The sequence below is a fragment of the Neoarius graeffei genome, chromosome 27 (assembly GCF_027579695.1).
Source record: "Neoarius graeffei isolate fNeoGra1 chromosome 27, fNeoGra1.pri, whole genome shotgun sequence".
Lineage (NCBI taxonomy): Eukaryota > Metazoa > Chordata > Actinopteri > Siluriformes > Ariidae > Neoarius > Neoarius graeffei.
Window position 1 is genome coordinate 14337545 of NC_083595.1, and position 19187 is coordinate 14356731.

A 19187-nucleotide genomic window follows, 5' to 3' on the forward strand; every position below is an offset into this window, starting at 1 on the left:
GCAGAAGGCCGACAAGAGAGACTGAAATTGTTTTGGTTTTTTTTTTTGGTTGAAGTCTGGTCAGAAGTCAGACAAAAGAGACTGAAATGTACTGGTTAGCATTTGAGGGCCAATAGGCCAAAACACTTTATAGATCAGTGTTTACATCCTTTTTTCAATTGTTACATTTCTAAGAGGATTGAGTCATTTTCCATTGAAAACATTAAAGGCATTGAAATAAAATATTTTTATCCTGTTATTTATTTATTTCAACAGAGTTCATTTAATGGTTATGTGCAAGTTGTGGTGCAGAATGTATAGGTAGGACAAAGACATAAATGGGTATAAAATACAACCCCGATTCCAAAAAAGTTGGGACAAAGTACAAATTGTAAATAAAAACGGAATGCAATGATGTGGAAGTTTCAAAATTCCATATTTTTTTCAGAATAGAACATAGATGACATATCAGATGTTTAAACTGAGGAAATGTATCATTTAAAGAGAAAAATTAGGTGATTTTAAATTTCATGACAACAACACATCTCAAAAAAGTTGGGACAAGGCCATGTTTACCACTGTGAGACATCCCCTTTTCTCTTTACAACAGTCTGTAAACGTCTGGGGACTGAGGAGACAAGTTGCTCAAGTTTAGGGATAGGAATGTGAACCCATTCTTGTCTAATGTAGGATTCTAGTTGCTCAACTGTCTTAGGTCTTCTTTGTCATATCTTCCGTTTTATGATGCACTAAATGTTTTCTATTGGTGAAAGATCTGGACTGCAGGCTGGCCAGTTCAGTACCCGGACCCTTCTTCTATGCAGCCATGATGTTGTAATTGATGCAGTATGTGGTTTGGCATTGTCATGTTGGAAAATGCAAGGTCTTCCCTGAAAGAGACATCATCTGGATGGGAGCATATGTTGCTCTAGAACCTGGATATACCTTTCAGCATTGATGGTGACTTTCCAGATGTGTAAGCTGCCCATGCCACATGCACTAATGCAACCCCATACCATCAGAGATGCAGGCTTCTGAACTGAGCGCTGATAATAACTTGGGTCGTCCTTCTCCTCTTTAGTCCGAATGACACGGCGTCCCTGATTTCCATAAAGAACTTCAAATTTTGATTCGTCTGACCACAGAACAGTTTTCCACTTTGCCACAGTCCATTTTAAATGAGCCTTGGCCCAGAGAAGACATCTGCGCTTCTGGATCATGTTTAGATACAGCTTCTTCTTTGAACTACAGAGTTTTAGCTGGCAACGGCGGATGGCACAGTGAATTGTGTTCACAGATAATGTTCCCTGGAAATATTCCTGAGCCCATTTTGTGATTTCCAATACAGAAGCATGCCTGTATGTGATGCAGTGCCGTCTAAGGACCCGAAGATCACGGGCACCCAGTATGGTTTTCCGGCCTTGACCCTTACGCACAGAGATTCTTCCAGATTCTCTGAATCTTTTGATGATATTATGCACTGTAGATGATGATATGTTCAAACTCTTGGCAATTTTACACTGTCGAACTCCTTTCTGATATTGCTCCACTATTTGTCGGCGCAGAATTAGGGGGATTGGTGATCCTCTTCCCAGCTTTACTTCTGCGAGCCGCTGCCACTCCAAGATGCTCTTTTTATACCCGGTCATGTTAATGACCTATTGCCAATTGACCTAATGAGTTGCAATTTCGTCCTCCAGCTGTTCCTTTTTTGTACCTTTAACTTTTCTAGCCTCTTATTGCCCCTGTCCCAACTTTTTTGAAATGTGTTGCTGTCATGAAATTTCAAATGAGCCAATATTTGGCATGAAATTTCAAAATGTCTCACTTTCGACATTTGATATGTTCTCTATGTTCTATTGTGAATACAATATCAGTTTTTGAGATTTGTAAATTATTGCATTCCGTTTTTATTTACAATTTGTACTTTGTCCCAACTTTTTTGGAATCGGGGTTGTATGATTAACAATACAGCTAGAACTATCTTCAAAGCTATAAATAAGGGTTACATTTACATGTGTATACTAATAGCGAAAATGCCGTTTGCTATGAAATTGAAGAGAATGGCTGGTGGAAGAAGGTGCTGGTGTGCCTGTGCCTGCTGTGGCAAGAAGGGAAAGGACAATATATCTTTTGGTATGGTTAAGAAGCAATTCATGTTGGTTTCATGTCAGTCTACAGGCTCACAAAACACCTCCTGGATGGCAGGTGAAATTCATGACACATGAGAGATTTGCACTAGGGATGCCAAATCCTTATTTCCAGTCATTTTGGCGAGAGTAACTAAAAGTAATGCAAAAGTAGTGTAATGCCTTACTTTTTAAATAGAGTAATATTGTAATGTAAGGCATTACTTTAAAATGACAGTAACAAGTAATAAGTAGTGTATTACCATTTTTGAGTAACTTGCCCAACACTGCTGATCATAGACATAGGCAATCTTGTCCACCTGTTTATGAGCTCTGTAACTCTATCTGTTATGGGATTGTAGTTCATTGGGACAATTTTGTCAATGGTAGGAGTAATCTTCACACCCAAGTACACAAAGCCTTCCAATGAAACCAGAAAAGGAGTATGAATTGGAGGGTTGAGTCTCTCATTTCCATTCATAAATAACATTACTGATTTGGTGTTATTTATTTTGTAACCTGCAAAGACACCAAAAGTGTTTGTGAGAGAAAGTAAAGTAGGTAGAGTCTGTTTCAAGTTAGAACAAAACAGAATTACATCATCTGCATATAAAGCTATGCAATGTTCAATATCTCCTATCTTTATTCCATTCAGGTTGGTGTTTTTCCGAATTGCCATAGCAAGTGGCTCGATAGCAAGAGTGAATAACGGGGTGAAAGGGGGCAACCCTGTGTCACCCATGACACCTGTTCAGCTGTCTGCGCCCCAAGTCTCTCTCAGGGTTAACTCTGCCACCTCGGATGAGTTCAGAACGATGCAAAAGATGATCGAGGGACTTTCAAATAAAGTCGAACAGTTACAGTTGGAAATACGCCAACAATGTTGAGAGGAGCAGGATATACGGCAACACTCTCCAGACCAGCGATATACTCAGTGGAGCCCTACTCCCGACAGGGGATGAGAAAACAGATGTTACCACACTCTGGAGAGGAACAGAGATTCATCCTACGAACGCGCTCCAGCTCGTCATGGTTCCTACAGGACTTCGCAACATCAGCAGGATCGGCAGGACAGACAGGATGTTCGCCCTCGCTCTGGATCACATGAGCGCTATGCTCGTGGCTACAGCCCATCACCCAGGGACTACACTCGCCGTGGTCGTTCTCCTGAGCACATTAAGGACCCCAACTACCATCACTCGCCAGGATGTGTATGTTTCTACTCTCCATCTCCTGCACAGTCGAACAAGGTAAACTACATAGTTGACAATGAGGGCCAATTTTCAGCTACAGACTCTACCAGGGCCCATATAGACAATATAACCCCATCTACAGACTACACTAGAGACATTTATTCAGAAATCAATGTGGCACAAAGATATGTTTCCATTGTAATTGAGGACACTGTTGTACATGCTTTTGTTGACATGGGGGCTGACATCTCTGTTGTTAGTGAAGACTTTAGAAAGACCACAGCTTTGTTGTACAAAAAGCCAATTGTTAAACAGTTTATACCTCTCACGGGTGTCACAGGTGCCCCGCTGGACTCTATAGGTTCCATCTCTGTCAGTTTGAGCATTGCTCACCAGCCCATGACATATACTCTTCAGGTGGTCAGAAATTGTACAAAACCATTTATTTTAGGCTGGGACTTTTTGGTTGCTAACGGCATTGTTGTTGATACAAGAGACATGACTCTTACCATAGAAGGGAATGTGGTGCCATTAGTGAGCCCACAACAGTAGGTCCCTAGCCTCACAGATGTGACCGTGTCGGCCACAATCACAGCTCCTGCATTTTCTGAGATGATTATCAGGGCTAATGTCAATGCACCTCTTAAAGGACTTGTCCCACATGGTTATGCAGGTGTATTTGAGCCACATTACACTGATGACTCTGCAATAGGTTTTGCCTGGACTATAACACAAGCTGAACAAGGCTCCATCTATGTTAAAGTGGCCAATCCCTCTAAAGCGGATGTTGTTTTGTATGGATGCACATGGATAGGACATTTTTATGCCACATCAGACTGCGCTAAGCACCAATTCACTATTATGGAAGCCTCTACAGACAGTGTCAGTAACCTGACACCCACTAAATCCAAGCCACTTGCTCTTCCTGATGTTACAAACCCTGAACTGACACCAGCACAACAAACACAACTGAAAGACATTCTGAACTCGTTTGCTGATGTGCTCAGTCAACACTCACATGATTTTGGCAGGACCAATTTAGTCACACACAAAATTAACACTAATAGTGACATTCCAGTTTCACAAAGAGCCTATCGCACTTCTCCTGCTGTGAAAGCTGAAATTCGATGGCAGGTGGAGGAGCTGAAAGCTCAGGATGTGACTGAAGACAGTTCCTGGGCTAGCCCAGTGGTTATGGTCAAAAAGAAGGATGGCTCTTACAGGTTTTGCATTGATTTTAGGAAGTTAAATTCAGTTACCATAACCGATGCACATCCTCTACCGAAAGTTGATGACAGTTTGGATGCACTGTCTGGTTCTCATTTTTTTTCTACTATGGATATGTCATCTGGATATTGGCAAATTGAGATGGATGCTGTGGACAGACCAAAAACAGCATTCACCACAGGCGATGGCCTATATCAATTCAAGGTAATGCCAATGGGTCTAAATAACTCACCCCCAACTTTTCAGAGACTTATGGAACTGGTATTAAGAGGACTTAATTGGACAACATGTGTCATTTATTTGGACGATGTTATTTGTATGGGAAAGAACTTTGATGATCATCTTAGGAACCTCACAGACATTCTCACTCGGTTCAGGCAAGCAGGTCTGAAATTGAATCCAAAGAAATGTGAGTTTTGTAAGTCTGCAGTCAAATACATGGGACACATAGTGTCATGTGATGGTGTAACACTGGATCCAGCAAACAGTCAACGTATACATGACTGGCCTGTCCCACATTCAGTCACTGCAGTGCATGCTTTTCTAGGACTTTGTTCTTATTACAGACATTTTGTTTACAAGTATGCTTTCATTACTCCGCCCCTGCACAGACTTACACAAAAACATGCCCCGTTTGAATGGACAGTTGAATGTGCCACTGCATTTCAGACTCTCAAAGATGCACTCACATCCCCTCCTATAATGGCTTTCCCCAATTTTGATCAGCCATTTATCCTGAGTACAGATGCATCGAACTATGCCATGGGGGCAGTGCTTTCACAGATCCAAAATGGACTGGAAAGAGTTGTAGCATATGCTAGCCATGTTTTGACACACACAGAGAGAAAGTGGTCCACCTATGACAAGGAACTGTGGGTCATTGTTTGGTCTGTGAGGCATTTCAGACATTACAGCTCAAGTAATCCATTCACAATTATCACTGACCATCACCCACTTCTTAGTTTACAGAAGGCTGATGTGACACAGGACCCAACGAGCTGCAGAGGCCGTTGGGCATTGGAGTTGGATCCATATCAGTGGACAGTGGTGCACAAAGAGGGAAAGAAAAACATCAACGCCGATGCTATGTCATGAATCCTGTCCCCGCAACAGACATCTGTGACTCCCCTGTCACAGGACATTTAGCTATCCCTGGGAGACCACAAAGCTCCTGCAGTTACAGAGCTGAAAAGTACACTGGTGCCACCACAAGTTTGTGCAGTGGAGAGAACCGAGACTATGCTTCAGGTCAAAAACTCAGGTATGGACTTTGTACGCCACTCATTTGCCAATCAGGACACTGACATTTTATCTGCACAACTTTCAGATCTGATTCTTGCTGAAGTGTATTCATTGGTGCAGGAAAACAAATGGCCCTATCTTAGACATGTAAAAGGGAGAATACAAAGAAAACTTTGGTGGCAGTTCCCAAAGCTTGTGCTACACAATAACTTGCTGTGTAGGAAGGCTCACAATGTATCAGGACAGTCAGTGGTCTATCAAGTCTTAATTCCCAATGCCCTTGTTACAGAGACTATGCACATGCTTCATGGAAACCCCTGTTCTGGTCATTATGGTGCTGATCGCACATTTAAGAAAGCCTTGACAATGTGTTATTGGACAAACATGAGGTCTGACATTGATAATTTCTGTAACTTGTGTCCAACTTGCGAAGCATACAGGAAGCCCGTGCCACCACACAGAGCACCTTTACAATCTATTCAGGCAGACAGACCATTTCAGTTTGTGTGCACAGACATCACAGAACTGCCCCTCATGTCACAGGGAAATAGATATGTACTGGTAGTACAAGATCATTTTACTAAGTATGTGAATGCTTTTGCTATGTTGGATCAAAAAGCATTGACGGTAGCCAAACTGTTTTGTGAGAGATACATTCCTGAACATGGAGTTCCTGAGGAACTGTTTTCAGATCAGGGACTTCAATTTGAATCAGAAATTATACAGACTATTTGTCAGAGACTTAACATAAAAAAGAAAAGGACCACACCCTACCACCCCCCGTGGAAATGGGATGGTGGAACGGTTTAATAGAACCTTAAAAGAACAGTTGGCAAAAACTCATTCATGATAAAGGGGGCGAATGGGACCATTATTTGCCAGCAGTGGTTCTTTCCTTCAATGCCACTCAGCACTCGAGCACAGGGTACTCACCGTACTTTCTTGCTCATGGTAGAGAGCCTCGACTGCCTACTGATGTGTATTTTTCTTTACCAGGAGTATCAGAGAGCCCACAAAACTATGGCTCAGAACTGGTGACACGGCTGGATACAGTGTTTCAGGCTGTTCGCTCTAATTGTGAAGAACAGAGACTCAAGCGTGAGTATTACTACAATAAACAGGTGCGGTTTAAACCGTATCAGAATGGGGATCTGGTGTGGATAGATGATCCGACCACCCAAAGACAAAAATTTTCTCCAAATTGGACTGGACCCTACCAAGTGGTGTCCTCAAATGATAAGGGACTCATTTACAAACTGTTGGATCTAAACCGTCCACAGAGGGAGCCCAAAGTGATTCATTATGATCATCTGAAACCATATAGGAGCACCTGGGAGGCATCAACTGCACTGGGAAATCACACTACTCTCCCCAGGTACACAGCTCTATCCGGTTCACTCCACTTGAACCTGACACAAGTCAGGTCACACCTGCGACGTGCCCTGCTGTTCCTCTGATGCAAAGGTCATTAGGCCTTGTTTTGCCAGTCCCACCGCAACAGGCCCAAGGGACTGATCCGGGTGTGATAGGGCCAGGTGGAACACAGTCGGACGCGACATGCACTACTCGGTCAGGATGGATTATTCGGAGGCCATAGCGTCTCTTGCTGTGAACACAACTCCTGTCTACCCTGCTGGGGACTGTAGGGTGGTGGTTATATTAAAAAAACATTATTAATAATAATAATAATAATAATTAAAATAAATACTGGGCGGCACGGTGGTGTAGTGGTTAGCGCTGTCGCCTCACAGCAAGAAGGTCCTGGGTTCGAGCCCCGGGGCTGGCGAGGGCCTTTCTGTGTGGAGTTTGCATGTTCTCCCCGTGTCCGCATGGGTTTCCTCCGGGTGCTCCGGTTTCCCCCCACAGTCCAAAGACATGCAGGTTAGGTTAACTGGTGACTCTAAATTGACCGTAGGTGTGAATGTGAGTGTGAATGGTTGTCTGTGTCTATGTGTCAGCCCTGTGATGACCTGGCGACTTGTCCAGGGTGTACCCCGCCTTTCGCCCGTAGTCAGCTGGGATAGGCTCCAGCTTGCCTGCGACCCTGTAGAAGGATAAAGCGGCTAGAGATAATGAGATGAGATGAGAAAATAAATACTGTGTGCTTTTATGATACATGTTAAAAAAAAAAGACTTACCATGTTCATATGCTACATGTTGACCCTGGATAAGGTGGTTATGTGATCCTTTCTTTTTTTTTTTTCACATGCTGTTTGACTTGGACCTGAGGTAATATTTCATGTACTGTCTGTTTATTTCTGTACTCACTACCAGAGATGTTATCTGTTAGTTCTGGAATGGGGACATTCCTTTTAATGAGGAGGACGAATGTAAGAGGAGGTTGGTTATTAATGTTAAGTGTTAGATCAGATTGATTAAGAATGATTTGTGTGAAGTGATGAGGGAACTATAGTTAAGGGCGGAAGGATATGTAGAGGGGAGATGGCTCTATAAAAAGGAGGTGTTCAGGAGATTGAGGGAAAAAAATTAAGTTGAGTAATGAAGTATTCCTGATTCTCCATGCTTTCTTTTCTTGCCCACAGCCCGTTTAAGTTAGTAACCTACTAGACCAGATTTATCTAGTGTTACACTAATAAGCAGATAAGCAGTCCTTCTTCTCAATTTAAAAATGGTTTGCTCCAGCTTTAATAAGTTAGGTGTAGGTTATGTACTTTTGACATCAGTAGCCAGAGATGCTATAATTCAAGAGACTATAAAAATAAAAAAAGTGAAGCAAAGGAAAAAGATGGAGTTTTTAAGTGCTTCTATAACAGAAGTGTCCCAAGAAAGTTCTAGAGATGACAATTAACCCCAGATCCAGTCTAGTGGTCAGACCCTAGCAAAATAAATAAATAAATAACCCATCCCCAGAACGTCCCCTAAAGGTTCTCTTCAGACGTTTGCTAATCACTGTTGTATAGGGTTTCCATTATATCTTGAGGACGTTATTACAAGATATTCAAAGAATGTCCTAAGGACATCACAGGGACATTATTGCAGTATGTTGATGTCCCCAAGATGTTAGTGATGTTATTGTGGGATGTTCAAAGAAAGTTACAGGGATATTTATGCCCAGGTCAAACGGCAGGCTGCAACTAGTTTCCAACAAAATCATAGGTAGACGCAAGACTGGTCTTGTGTCAACGCATGACAATGCAGATAATGGCAGAGTGTCGCAAAGGGTCTTTAGTAGAAACAGGATGACACAAGTGGATCACGATCTGTTTGCATTTCAGCTGCGATTCACTTCCAATGGGTGCAATTAGCAGGTTGACGCATGTAGAGGCTGGCAGTCGTGCAACGCTTGAGCGACCAATTGCAGGTTGAAGCAGGTAGTGGCAGCTAGACGCAGGGGAAGACAAGTCTTTAGAGATGGCTGCGATGCATTGCAGGTAGATGCAGACTGCACCTGCAAATAGTTTACAACACCCTGCAAGCAGTCTTATGGCCTTATATTTTTTTAAAGGTTTTCTGTGCACTGCATCAACCTGCGTCTAACTGCATCTGTTTCTGACTGGTTGATTCAGCTTAAAAACCCTGTGTCTTGCAATACATCTGACCACAATGAAGGATTTGATGCAAAACACCTGTGTCCACCTGAAATCGGTTGCCACCCAACCGATTACAGGTTGCAGCATGCGTCTTTCTGCCGTCTGACCTGGGCATTAGGAAAAGGCTTCTAGCTGTCCTTTATATGATGTGATGAAGGTGACTCTTAGGTTCAAATCTCTAAAGCTCAAAACCAGAACTCAGAATGTTGAATGCACATGGAGAATTAGAAAATGAGACACACAATGTTTGTCAGGCTTTACTCAGTCTAAAGTCTAATAATCACTGACCAATATGTATACAAAGATGAGATTATCACACAAAGAACAGAAAAAGGAGGGGGAAAAGGGGCATAGATAAGGATCGATATAGATCAAGACATCTTGTTCCTTCTTATTGCTACCAAGCACGCTGCTAGTGCAATAAGAAACAAAGAAAGCTCTATGTACAGAGATCATGAGTTGTTCACATCAACCTTAAAAAGGGAAGGGGAAAACATGCAAGTACGTATATACAACAGTCAAAATGTTCTGTACAAAAAAAAAGAACAAAATGATATGCTAACAGTGGCCAAAGATGTCAGGTTATATCTTCAGGGCATAAGTGACTTGGACAGGTCGTTCTTCAGAAGAGCAGACATTGTGAGGCTTTTTATAGGACAGGGCCTGACACCAGTTAGCTTTGAGAAGTTGTTAGTCTAAACCTTTTATACCTAAACTCTGACTATTTAAACAATTGTGCCAAGGGGACAAGGGAAAGTGTTAACTAACTTTATGAAAGTTATAGTGTCATATGAAAAGAACCGACTATACCACCCTGGGACTTTCACCCAGGGAATTTGGATCTCTAAGGAAAAGGCACACAGGTTCATACCTAGAAACTCAAGGGACACTGTAGTATTATACCAGGTGGGTGTAGCACAGAAGCACAGCAGGCCAGAACTGAGTTCTCAATAACTTTTATTTTCAGCGCTCGCTCATACCGTACACACACACACACACACACACACACACACACACACACACACACGTGTTCTGGTCGGGAGAGCTTCCTTCCTCTGCTCTCCCTCTCCTCTTATAGGACACGGTCACTGAAGAAGACACACAAACACAGGTTAATTCCCGTCAGGTGCAGTGATTCTGCCACTTACCTTCCCTGACTCCGCCCTCCCTTCACAGACCGATGCTTGACCACGCCCCTGCTGCCACATACCCCCACTGGCCGACTCAGGCTGGGGAGCTGTCCGGCCTGCAGCCGACTCCCCCCCCCCTTGATGGGAGAGGAAATCCGCCATGACTATCTGTGCCCCCGGCCTGTGGACCACCTCGAACTTAAACGGCTGGAGTGCCAGATACCAATGGGTGATCCGCACGTTGGCATCCTTCATGCGGTGGAGCCACTGCAGGGGCGCGTGGTCCGACCAGAGGGTGAAAGGGTGCCCCAGCAGGTAGTAGCGGAGGGTGAGGACCGCCCACTTGATGGCAAGGCATTCCTTTTCTATGGTGCTGTACCTGCCCTTGCGCACCGACAGCTTGCGGCTGATGTACAGCACTGGACGGTCCTCCCCCTCCACCTCCTGGGACAGAACAGCCCCCAGCCCTCTGTCCAATGCGTCTGTCTGCAAAACAAAGGAGAGAGAAAAGTCAGGGGAGTGTAATAGTGGCCCCCCACACAGTGCAGCCTTTACCTCAGAGAAAGCCCGCTGGCATTGCTCCGTCCACTGGACCGGATCTGGTGCCCCCTTTTTAGTCAGATCAGTCAGCGGGCTGGTGACGTCCGAATAATTAGGTATAAACCTACGATAGTAGCCAGCCAGCCCCAGGAACTGTCTCACCCCCTTTTTGGTCTTGGGCCTCAGGCAGGCTGCAATTGCTGCTGTCTTATTGATTTGGGGACGCACCTGCCCATTGCCCAAGTGGAAGCCTAGATGCTGTAATTCCACCTGCCCAATTGCACACTTCTTTGGGTTGGCTGTGAGCCCCGCTCGCCTCAGCGACCCAAGGATGGCCCTTAGGTGTTCTAGGTGCCACGGCCAGTCATTACTATAAATAATAATGTCGTCTAGGTATGCAGCCACATAGGTGGCGTGAGGGCAGAGGACCCTGTCCATAAGCTGCTGGAACGTAGCAGGCGTCCCAAACAGCCCAAAAGGAAGTGTGACAAACTGGTGTAAGCCAAATAGTGTGGAAAAGGCCGTTTTCTCTCGGGATAGCAGAGTCAAGGGGATCTGCCAATATCCCTTTGTCAAATCCAGTGTCGAATAAAAGCCAGCCGTGCCTAGTTGATCAAGCAACTTGTCAATACGAGGCATTGGGTACACGTCAAACTTAGACACCGCGTTGACTTTTCTATAGTCCACACAGAACTGGACTGACCCGTCAGCCTTGGGAACCAAGACCACCAGGCTGCTCCAGTCACTGTGGGACTCCTCGACAATGCCCATTTTGAGCATGGCCTCGAGTTCTTCCCGAACCGCCTTTTTCTTGTGTTCAGGCAGTCTGTAAGGGCGGCTGCGCGCTACTACCTCCAGGGGCGTCTCAATGTGGTGTTCTATGAGGTGGGTGCGGCCGGGCGGGGGCGAGAACACGTCAGAAAATTCTATTTGCAACTGGGCTACCTCCGTGAGCTGGGTCGGGGAGAGGTGGTCTCCACAGGGGACCGGAGTGGTGGGCGATGTCAATTTTCCCTTTTGAACCTCCGGTCCCAGCTCCGCCTTCTCTGGAACCACCGACAACAATGCCACGGGGACCTCCTCATTCCAAAGTTTTAAGAGATTGAGGTGGTAAATCTGTAACGCCCCACCCCTGTCCGTTCACCTCACCTCATAGTCGACATCCCCGACTCGCCATGTGACCTCAAAGGGTCCTTGCCACCTGGGGATTAATTTGGAGCTCGACGTGGGCAACAACACGAGTACTTTATCTCCCGGTGTGAACTCCCTAAGGCGCGTGCCCCTGTCGTACAGACAGACTTGACATTCTTGGGCCTGCCGCAAATTCTCCTGGGTTAAGTGCGTGAGGGTGTGGAGTTTGGCGCACAGGTCAATACAGTGGTGCTTGAAAGTTTGTGAACCCTTTAGAATTTTCTATATTTCTGCATAAATATGACCGAAAACATCATCAGATTTTCACGCAAGTCCTAAAAGTAGATAAAGAGAACCCAGTTAAACAAATGAGACAAAAATATTATACTTGGTCATTTATTTATTGAGAAAAATTATCCAATATTACATATCTGTGAGTGGCAAAAGTATGTGAACCTTTGCTTTCAGTATCTGGTGTGACCCCCTTGTGCAGCAATCACTGCAACTAAACATTTGCGGTAAGTGTTGATCAGTCCTGCACACCGGCTTGGAGGAATTTTAGCCCGTTCCTCCATACAGAACAGCTTCAACTCTGGGATGTTGGTGGGTTTCCTCACATGAACTGCTCCCTTCAGGTCCTTCCACAACATTTCCATTGGATTAAGGTCAGGACTTTGACTTGGCCATTCCAAAACATTCACTTTATTCTTCTTTAACTATTCTTTGGTAGAATGACTTGTGTGCTTAGGGTTGTTGTCTTGCTGCATGACCCACCTTCTCTTGAGATTCAGTTCATGGACAGATGTCCTGATATTTTCCTTTAGAATTCGCTCGTATAATTCAGAATTCATTGTTCCATCAATGATGGCAAGCCGTCCTGGCCCAGATGCAGCAAAACAGGCCCAAACCATGAATCTACCACCACCATGTTTCACAGATGGGATAAGGTTCTTATGCTGGAATGCAGTGTTTTCCTTTCTCCAAATATAACGCTTCTCATTTAAACCAAAAAGTTCTATTTTGGTCTCATCCATCCACAAACATTTTTCCAATAGCCTTCTGGCTTGTCCACGTGATCTTTATCAAACTGCAGATGAGCAGCAATGTTATTTTTGGAGAGCAGTGGCTTTCTCCTTGCAACCCTGCCATGCACGCCATTGTTGTTCAGTGTTCTCCTGATGGTGGACTCATGAACATTAACATGATCCAATGTGAGAGAGGTCTTCAGCTGCTTAGAAGTTACCCTGGGGTCCTTTGTGACCTCGCCGACTCTTACACGCCTTCTTGAAGTGATCTTTGTTGGTCGACCACTCCTGGGGAGGGTAACAATGGTCTTGAATTTCCTCCATTTGTACACAACCTGTCTGACTGTGGATTGGTGGAGTCCAAACTCATTAGAGAATGGTTTTGTAACCTTTTCCAGCCTGATGAGCATCAACAATGCTTTTTCTGAGGGCCTCAGAAATCTCCTTTGTTTGTGCCATGATACACTTCCACAAACACGTGTTGTGAAGATCAGACTTTGATAGATCCCTGTTCTTTAAATAAAACAGGGTGCCCACTCACACCTGATTGTCATCCCATTGATTATAAAAACACCTGACTCTAATTTCACCTTCAAATTAACTGCTAATCCTAGAGGTTCACATACTTTTGCCACTCACAGGTATGTAATATTGGATCATTTTCCTAAATAAATAAATGACCGAGTATAATATTTGTGTCTCATTTGTTTAACTGGGCTCTCTTTATCTACTTTTAGGACTTGCGTGAAAATCTGATGATGTTTTAGGTCATATTTATGCAGAAATATAGAAAATTCTAAAGGGTTCACAAACTTTCAAGCACCACTGTAACATACTGAATTTCATTTTTACTTGTTGAAGGTCCCTCCTCCCAATTTTCATGCAGCACATCTAGAATGCCGCGTGGCTTATGCCCATATAATAATTCGAATGGGGAGAACCCCATGGAGGCTTGTGGGACCTCTCGCACTGCGAATAACAGGGGCTCAAGCCATTTATCCCAGTTGCATGCATCCTTGCTTACAAATTTTTTAATCATGTTTTTGAGGGTGCGGTTGAACCGTTCAACTAAGCCATCCATTTGTGGGTGATAAACGCTGGTGTGGATAGGCTTAATTCCCAGTAACCCATACAGTTCGCGCAGTGTGCGTGACATAAACGTAGTGCCTTGATCAGTCAGAATCTCTTTGGGGATTCCGACTCGGGAGATGACGCGGAAGAGTGCTTCCGCAATACTGCATGCTGAGATATTGCGAAGAGGCACTGCTTACAGATATCACGTTGCATAGTCCACCAGAACTAAAATAAAGCGATATCCTCATGTTGACCGATCTAATGGACCGACGAGATCCATCCCAATTCTTTCAAACGGGGTCTCGATTAATGGGAGAGGGTGCAGAGGCGCTTTTGGAATGGCGACGGGATTTACCAGTTGGCATTCGCGGCACGCCGTACACCACCTACGGACATCGCCGCGAATCCATGGCCAATAGAATCAGGCCATTATTCGGGCTAGTGTCTTATCCTGCCCTAAGTGTCCGGCCATGGGATTGAAGTGAGCCGCCGGGAATATAGATTCCCGACGGCTCTTTGGGATTAAAAGCTGAGTTATCGGCTCCTTAGTCTGGAGTGTCCTGCGTCACTCGGTATAATCTATCCTTAAAAATGGAGAAATAGGGTAAGGACGGGGTGGCGTTTGGCTGGAGAGTTTGACCATCGATTACTCTCACTTGGTCAAATGCATGCCGCAAAGTCTCGTCTTGCGACTGCTCTAACAGGAAATCCGCGAGGGATTCCCCGAGAGAGGGAGGAGGAGCCTGCTGCTCCTCACTCTGACGCGGTGATGATATGGACGGCTCTGTGACAGCTGCTCCCGCCAAAGCCACACTGGGACCTCCCCTCACTAAACTATGGCAGGCCCCACTCTTCACTAGATGAGTCATTAATTCCCTGAATCCCGGCCAATCAGTCCGCAAAATTATCGAGTGGGTAAGGCGAGGATTAACCGCTGCCTGTACTCTAAATTTCTCCCCTCGAAATAGAATGTGCACCAACACTAAAGGGTAGTTGTGAACATCCCTGTGCATGCACACACACACACCTTCACCAATTGTGGCAGATCACAGAATCCAGGGACACATGTCTGCCCGGAGGCATTTTGAGTTATTGACAGATTCAGAAAATACAGTTTCTAAGCTTTCCAATGATGCCTTCCATGTGGAGATCTGACAATATTTGAAGAATGTGTGGCCTTTTGAAAGTGTATACTTCTTAAAACAGAAAAGGGAGAAAATCGCCCTCAAAGTTTTCCATCTCAGCTACTCTGGGTGTAGGGCGGGCACATAATGGTGCTCATTTGCATGACATTAAGGAAAGCCCTACCCCCTACTAGCTAGCACGATACTACTTTCATGTAAACAAAGATCACCACGTCAATTTTCCTTCCATGCAAAGTATGCCCAAAACAATTATGAAGTACAAAAATAAGTCCTAAAGTATACTTTAACGCTTTGTGGTTGAAAAATTACTCACACTGTAAGAAAGAAAGATAGCACGATGATGACACAACTAACACAACACTAGTTTCATGTAAAGCCTCGGTCACAACCGGCCGTACAGTACGCACTCCTACGGCCGGTCTACATGCAAAAAACGCAAGAAACACACGGAGAGCGCGCATGAAATGCACGAGAGCGCGCGTGTGAAAAGCACGAGAGCGCGCGTGTGATGTGCTGATTTTTGAGCCGCAGACCGGCCGCAGAGGTTCTTTGTCATGTCAAACAAACTATACGGGCACTTACGCTTTTTTCAGGTTGCAAGACAAACTTACGGCCAACGCGTGTCTTTCTCCGTGAACAAAAAAAACTGCAGCGATTTGAGAAACGCCAAAAATCACACGGCCAAAAAATCGTACGTCCGGTTGTGACCTAGGCTTAACCAAACCACAACACTCTCCGTTACATGCAAAAATAACCACACAGCCTTAGATTAATAAACTTACCCCATCAGAAAGAGAAACGGCGCCTTGCACACACCAATGCCTCCGATGGAATGTAATCCTAGAACGGTCCGTGTATCATCCGATCATTCAAGTATTCCATTCAATCTGGAAAACGAGGTTGCGGTTTTTTTGCTAGAAATGTGTTATCTCCGATGTAAATACCGAGTGTCTGTTTGCTTCGCGGTGTGTCGGCTCCTCTGCCCTCTGTTTAGTGACTCATTCCATAGTGAAATCACACGCCTGTATGCAGGTTAAGTAGCCATGCGCTCAACTCGGATCATACAGCTGATTTGCGGGAAAAAACAAAAAACAAAAGACTAAATCATCATGTGAATGGCCCATATGGTAATTTACCCACACCCCCCAGCAGGCTACAGTCCTGACAAAAACGAGACAATTTGCAACAAAAAAATGTATGCTTTTCCAACAAAACAATCTATTATCTGAAATACTCATTGCATTCTTCAAGATCTCAACTTGCACATGATGGAAAAAAACAAAAATCACAAATTTCGAAAAAAAATGCTTCTTTTGCGATTATCTCGGATTCGTTTAGGCCGACATGTGTCCCTGGATTCGGTGAGGGGTCACAATTGTGCGCTCCCCAATGCCTTGTCTTGCACCAGGCTTTGGTGGATTGAGGTCTGATTACAGCCGGAGTCCACCAAAGCCTGATACGTATCCCCTTGAATACTCACCGGTATGCGATACGCTCCGGCCCGATCGAGGGCAGTCCCTGGCATGTCGGGGATCCGGACCACTGCATCCACCTCCATCGCGGAGCAGTGATGCTGGGGGTGCCCCGGTTCCCCGCAGCTCCAGCATACCGGCCCAGGCTCTCTCTCTACACCGGTGTTCCAGAGATCACTCACCTGAGGGGGGGAAGACACAGACACGGAAGTAGGAAACGGTAGGACACCGTGGGAGCAGCGGGCCAGCTGGGGTGGAGCTGGCCCCTGCCTCCACGGTGGGGGAATGGGGCGAGGATGAGGAACAGAAGGGGGGAGAGAGAGAGAGAGAGAGAGAGAGGGGAGAAGGGGAAACGCGCTGTCCTGCCGTCGGAATGGCCGCCATATGGTCCTTCACCAACTCGATGGCCTGATCCAGCGACGCCAGGCGATGGCACTGGACCCACTCCACGGTTCCTTCCAGAAGTCGAGCGACGAATTGCTCCAGCGCCACCAGATCGATGATTCCCTTGGCATCACAGTTGTTGGCCCTTAGCCACCGCCGGCAGGCATCCTGGAGTTGCTGGCCAAATGTGAACAGCCGACCTCCTCCAGGTGCAGCATGCAGAAGCGCTGCCGCTGCTGCTCCGGGATGTGACCCATGCGCTGGAGGACAGTCCTGTGGAGGTCCGCGTAGACCAGCCGGCTATCAGCGGGGAGCTGTAGTGCGGCCAGCTGTGCCTCGCCCGTTAGCAGGGGGAGGAGGCGCGCCGCGTGCTTTTCCACCGGCCAACCCCACGCCTCGGCTTCCTGCTCGAAAAGAGCGAGGAAGGCTTTGGGGTCGTCCTGCGGACCCATCTTCATTAGAGTGAGGTGGGGAGGGTCCACAGTGGTGGTGATCGGGGCCCCCGCCGATGCGAGCAGGTGCCGGAACACCTGGCAATCTTCCGGTTGCGCCAGCACCAGGGCTTCGAAGCATTGTTCTTGCTCCTTCTGGAGGGCAATCAGCGCCTGGTGCTGGCTCTGTTGGGCCATGGCGAGGGCATGGACCAGGTCCTGGAAGGGGGAGGACTCCATGTGGCCATTCCCTTCTGCACTATTCCCGGGTTTTGGCACCACTGTAGTATTATACCAGGTGGGTGTAGCACAGAAGCACAGCAGGCCAGAACTGAGTTCTCAATAACTTTTATTTTCAGCGTTCGCTCATACACACACACACACACACACACACACACACACACGTGTTCTGGTCGGGAGAGCTTCCTTCCTCTGCTCTCCCTCTCCTCTTATAGGGCACGATCACTGAGGAAGACACACAAACACAGGTTAATTCCCATCAGGTGCAGTGATTCTGCCACTTATCTTCCCTGACTCCGCCCTCCCTTCACAGACCGGTGCTTGACCATGCCCCTGCTGCCACAGACACATTTCCATCAATAAGAATATTTATTGTCAAAGATGGACATGTGAATAATTACAACATAACTTACAATGTTAAACTGCATTGAGCTCAATAGTGTTTGCTGTAGTAAATATGTACAGTGCATCATGGCTTGGTACAACTCTAAGGTTGATACGCGGCTAGAAAATAGCTAGAACAAATGCCTGAGGCTAGCACACATCCAATAAAGCAGTGTAATAAGTGCACCACCTGCTACCATAACTCTTACTTTTTACATGGAAAGAGCAAAGGATTACTCGGACAGTAACAAAGTTCAGCCAGCCTAATGAAGGACACAATGTAAGGAAAGAGGAGCGAATTTCCATGCAGCAGTCAAACGTTCACCACAACATTACATCCACAGGTAAGGACAGAGAAGCGCCCTGCCTGGACTACCCTGGGGGGTAGTGTTGTCATACTTGTGATTGGTCTTGGTCACAAGACCACTTTTTGAAGGTCTTTGTCTCATCTTGGAATCGACCACATTTTTACTCTGTCTTGCCTTGGTCTCAGACATGAATGACTTGGTATTTTATTTCAAGACCGGTCAAGACCACAACTGTGGGGATTTCACTAAATTGCCTATACATGGTCTGATTTATTTGTTAACATCGTTACTGTGATTGGATGCTACTAAAGTTACTACACTTACTAGACTTTACTATACTTGACCTGCCTCTGCAAACTCTTTCATATCAAGTGTCAGGACAAAATCCTGGACACGGAGGTCTTAAAATGGGCTGGACTTCCCAGCAGTAAACACTCTTCTGCAGAAAGTCCAAACCAGATGGACCGTCTATGTTGTCAGGATATCAGTCAACTGCCCAAATAGTTACTGTATGGACAGCTGTGCCAAGGCAAGCGCTCATCTGGGGGGCAGAAGAAATGCTTCAAGGACAATCTCAAAGTGTCCTTCAAAACCCTGGAAAT

The 19187-nt window shown here is 45.6% G+C and overlaps 1 protein-coding gene across 1 annotated transcript in view; it reads left to right on the forward strand.

Moving 5' to 3' along the window:
• Window positions 1–3137: 3137 nt before the first annotated feature.
• Window positions 3138–19187, forward strand: part of pth2rb (parathyroid hormone 2 receptor b) — a 158825-nt gene continuing 142775 nt past the window's right edge. Inside the window, exons 1-3 of the mRNA XM_060911211.1 lie at window positions 3138–3358; window positions 3642–3721; window positions 6767–7145. Of these exons, the coding sequence (XP_060767194.1) occupies window positions 3138–3358; window positions 3642–3721; window positions 6767–7145 (680 nt within the window). The remainder of the gene's footprint in view (window positions 3359–3641; window positions 3722–6766; window positions 7146–19187) is intronic.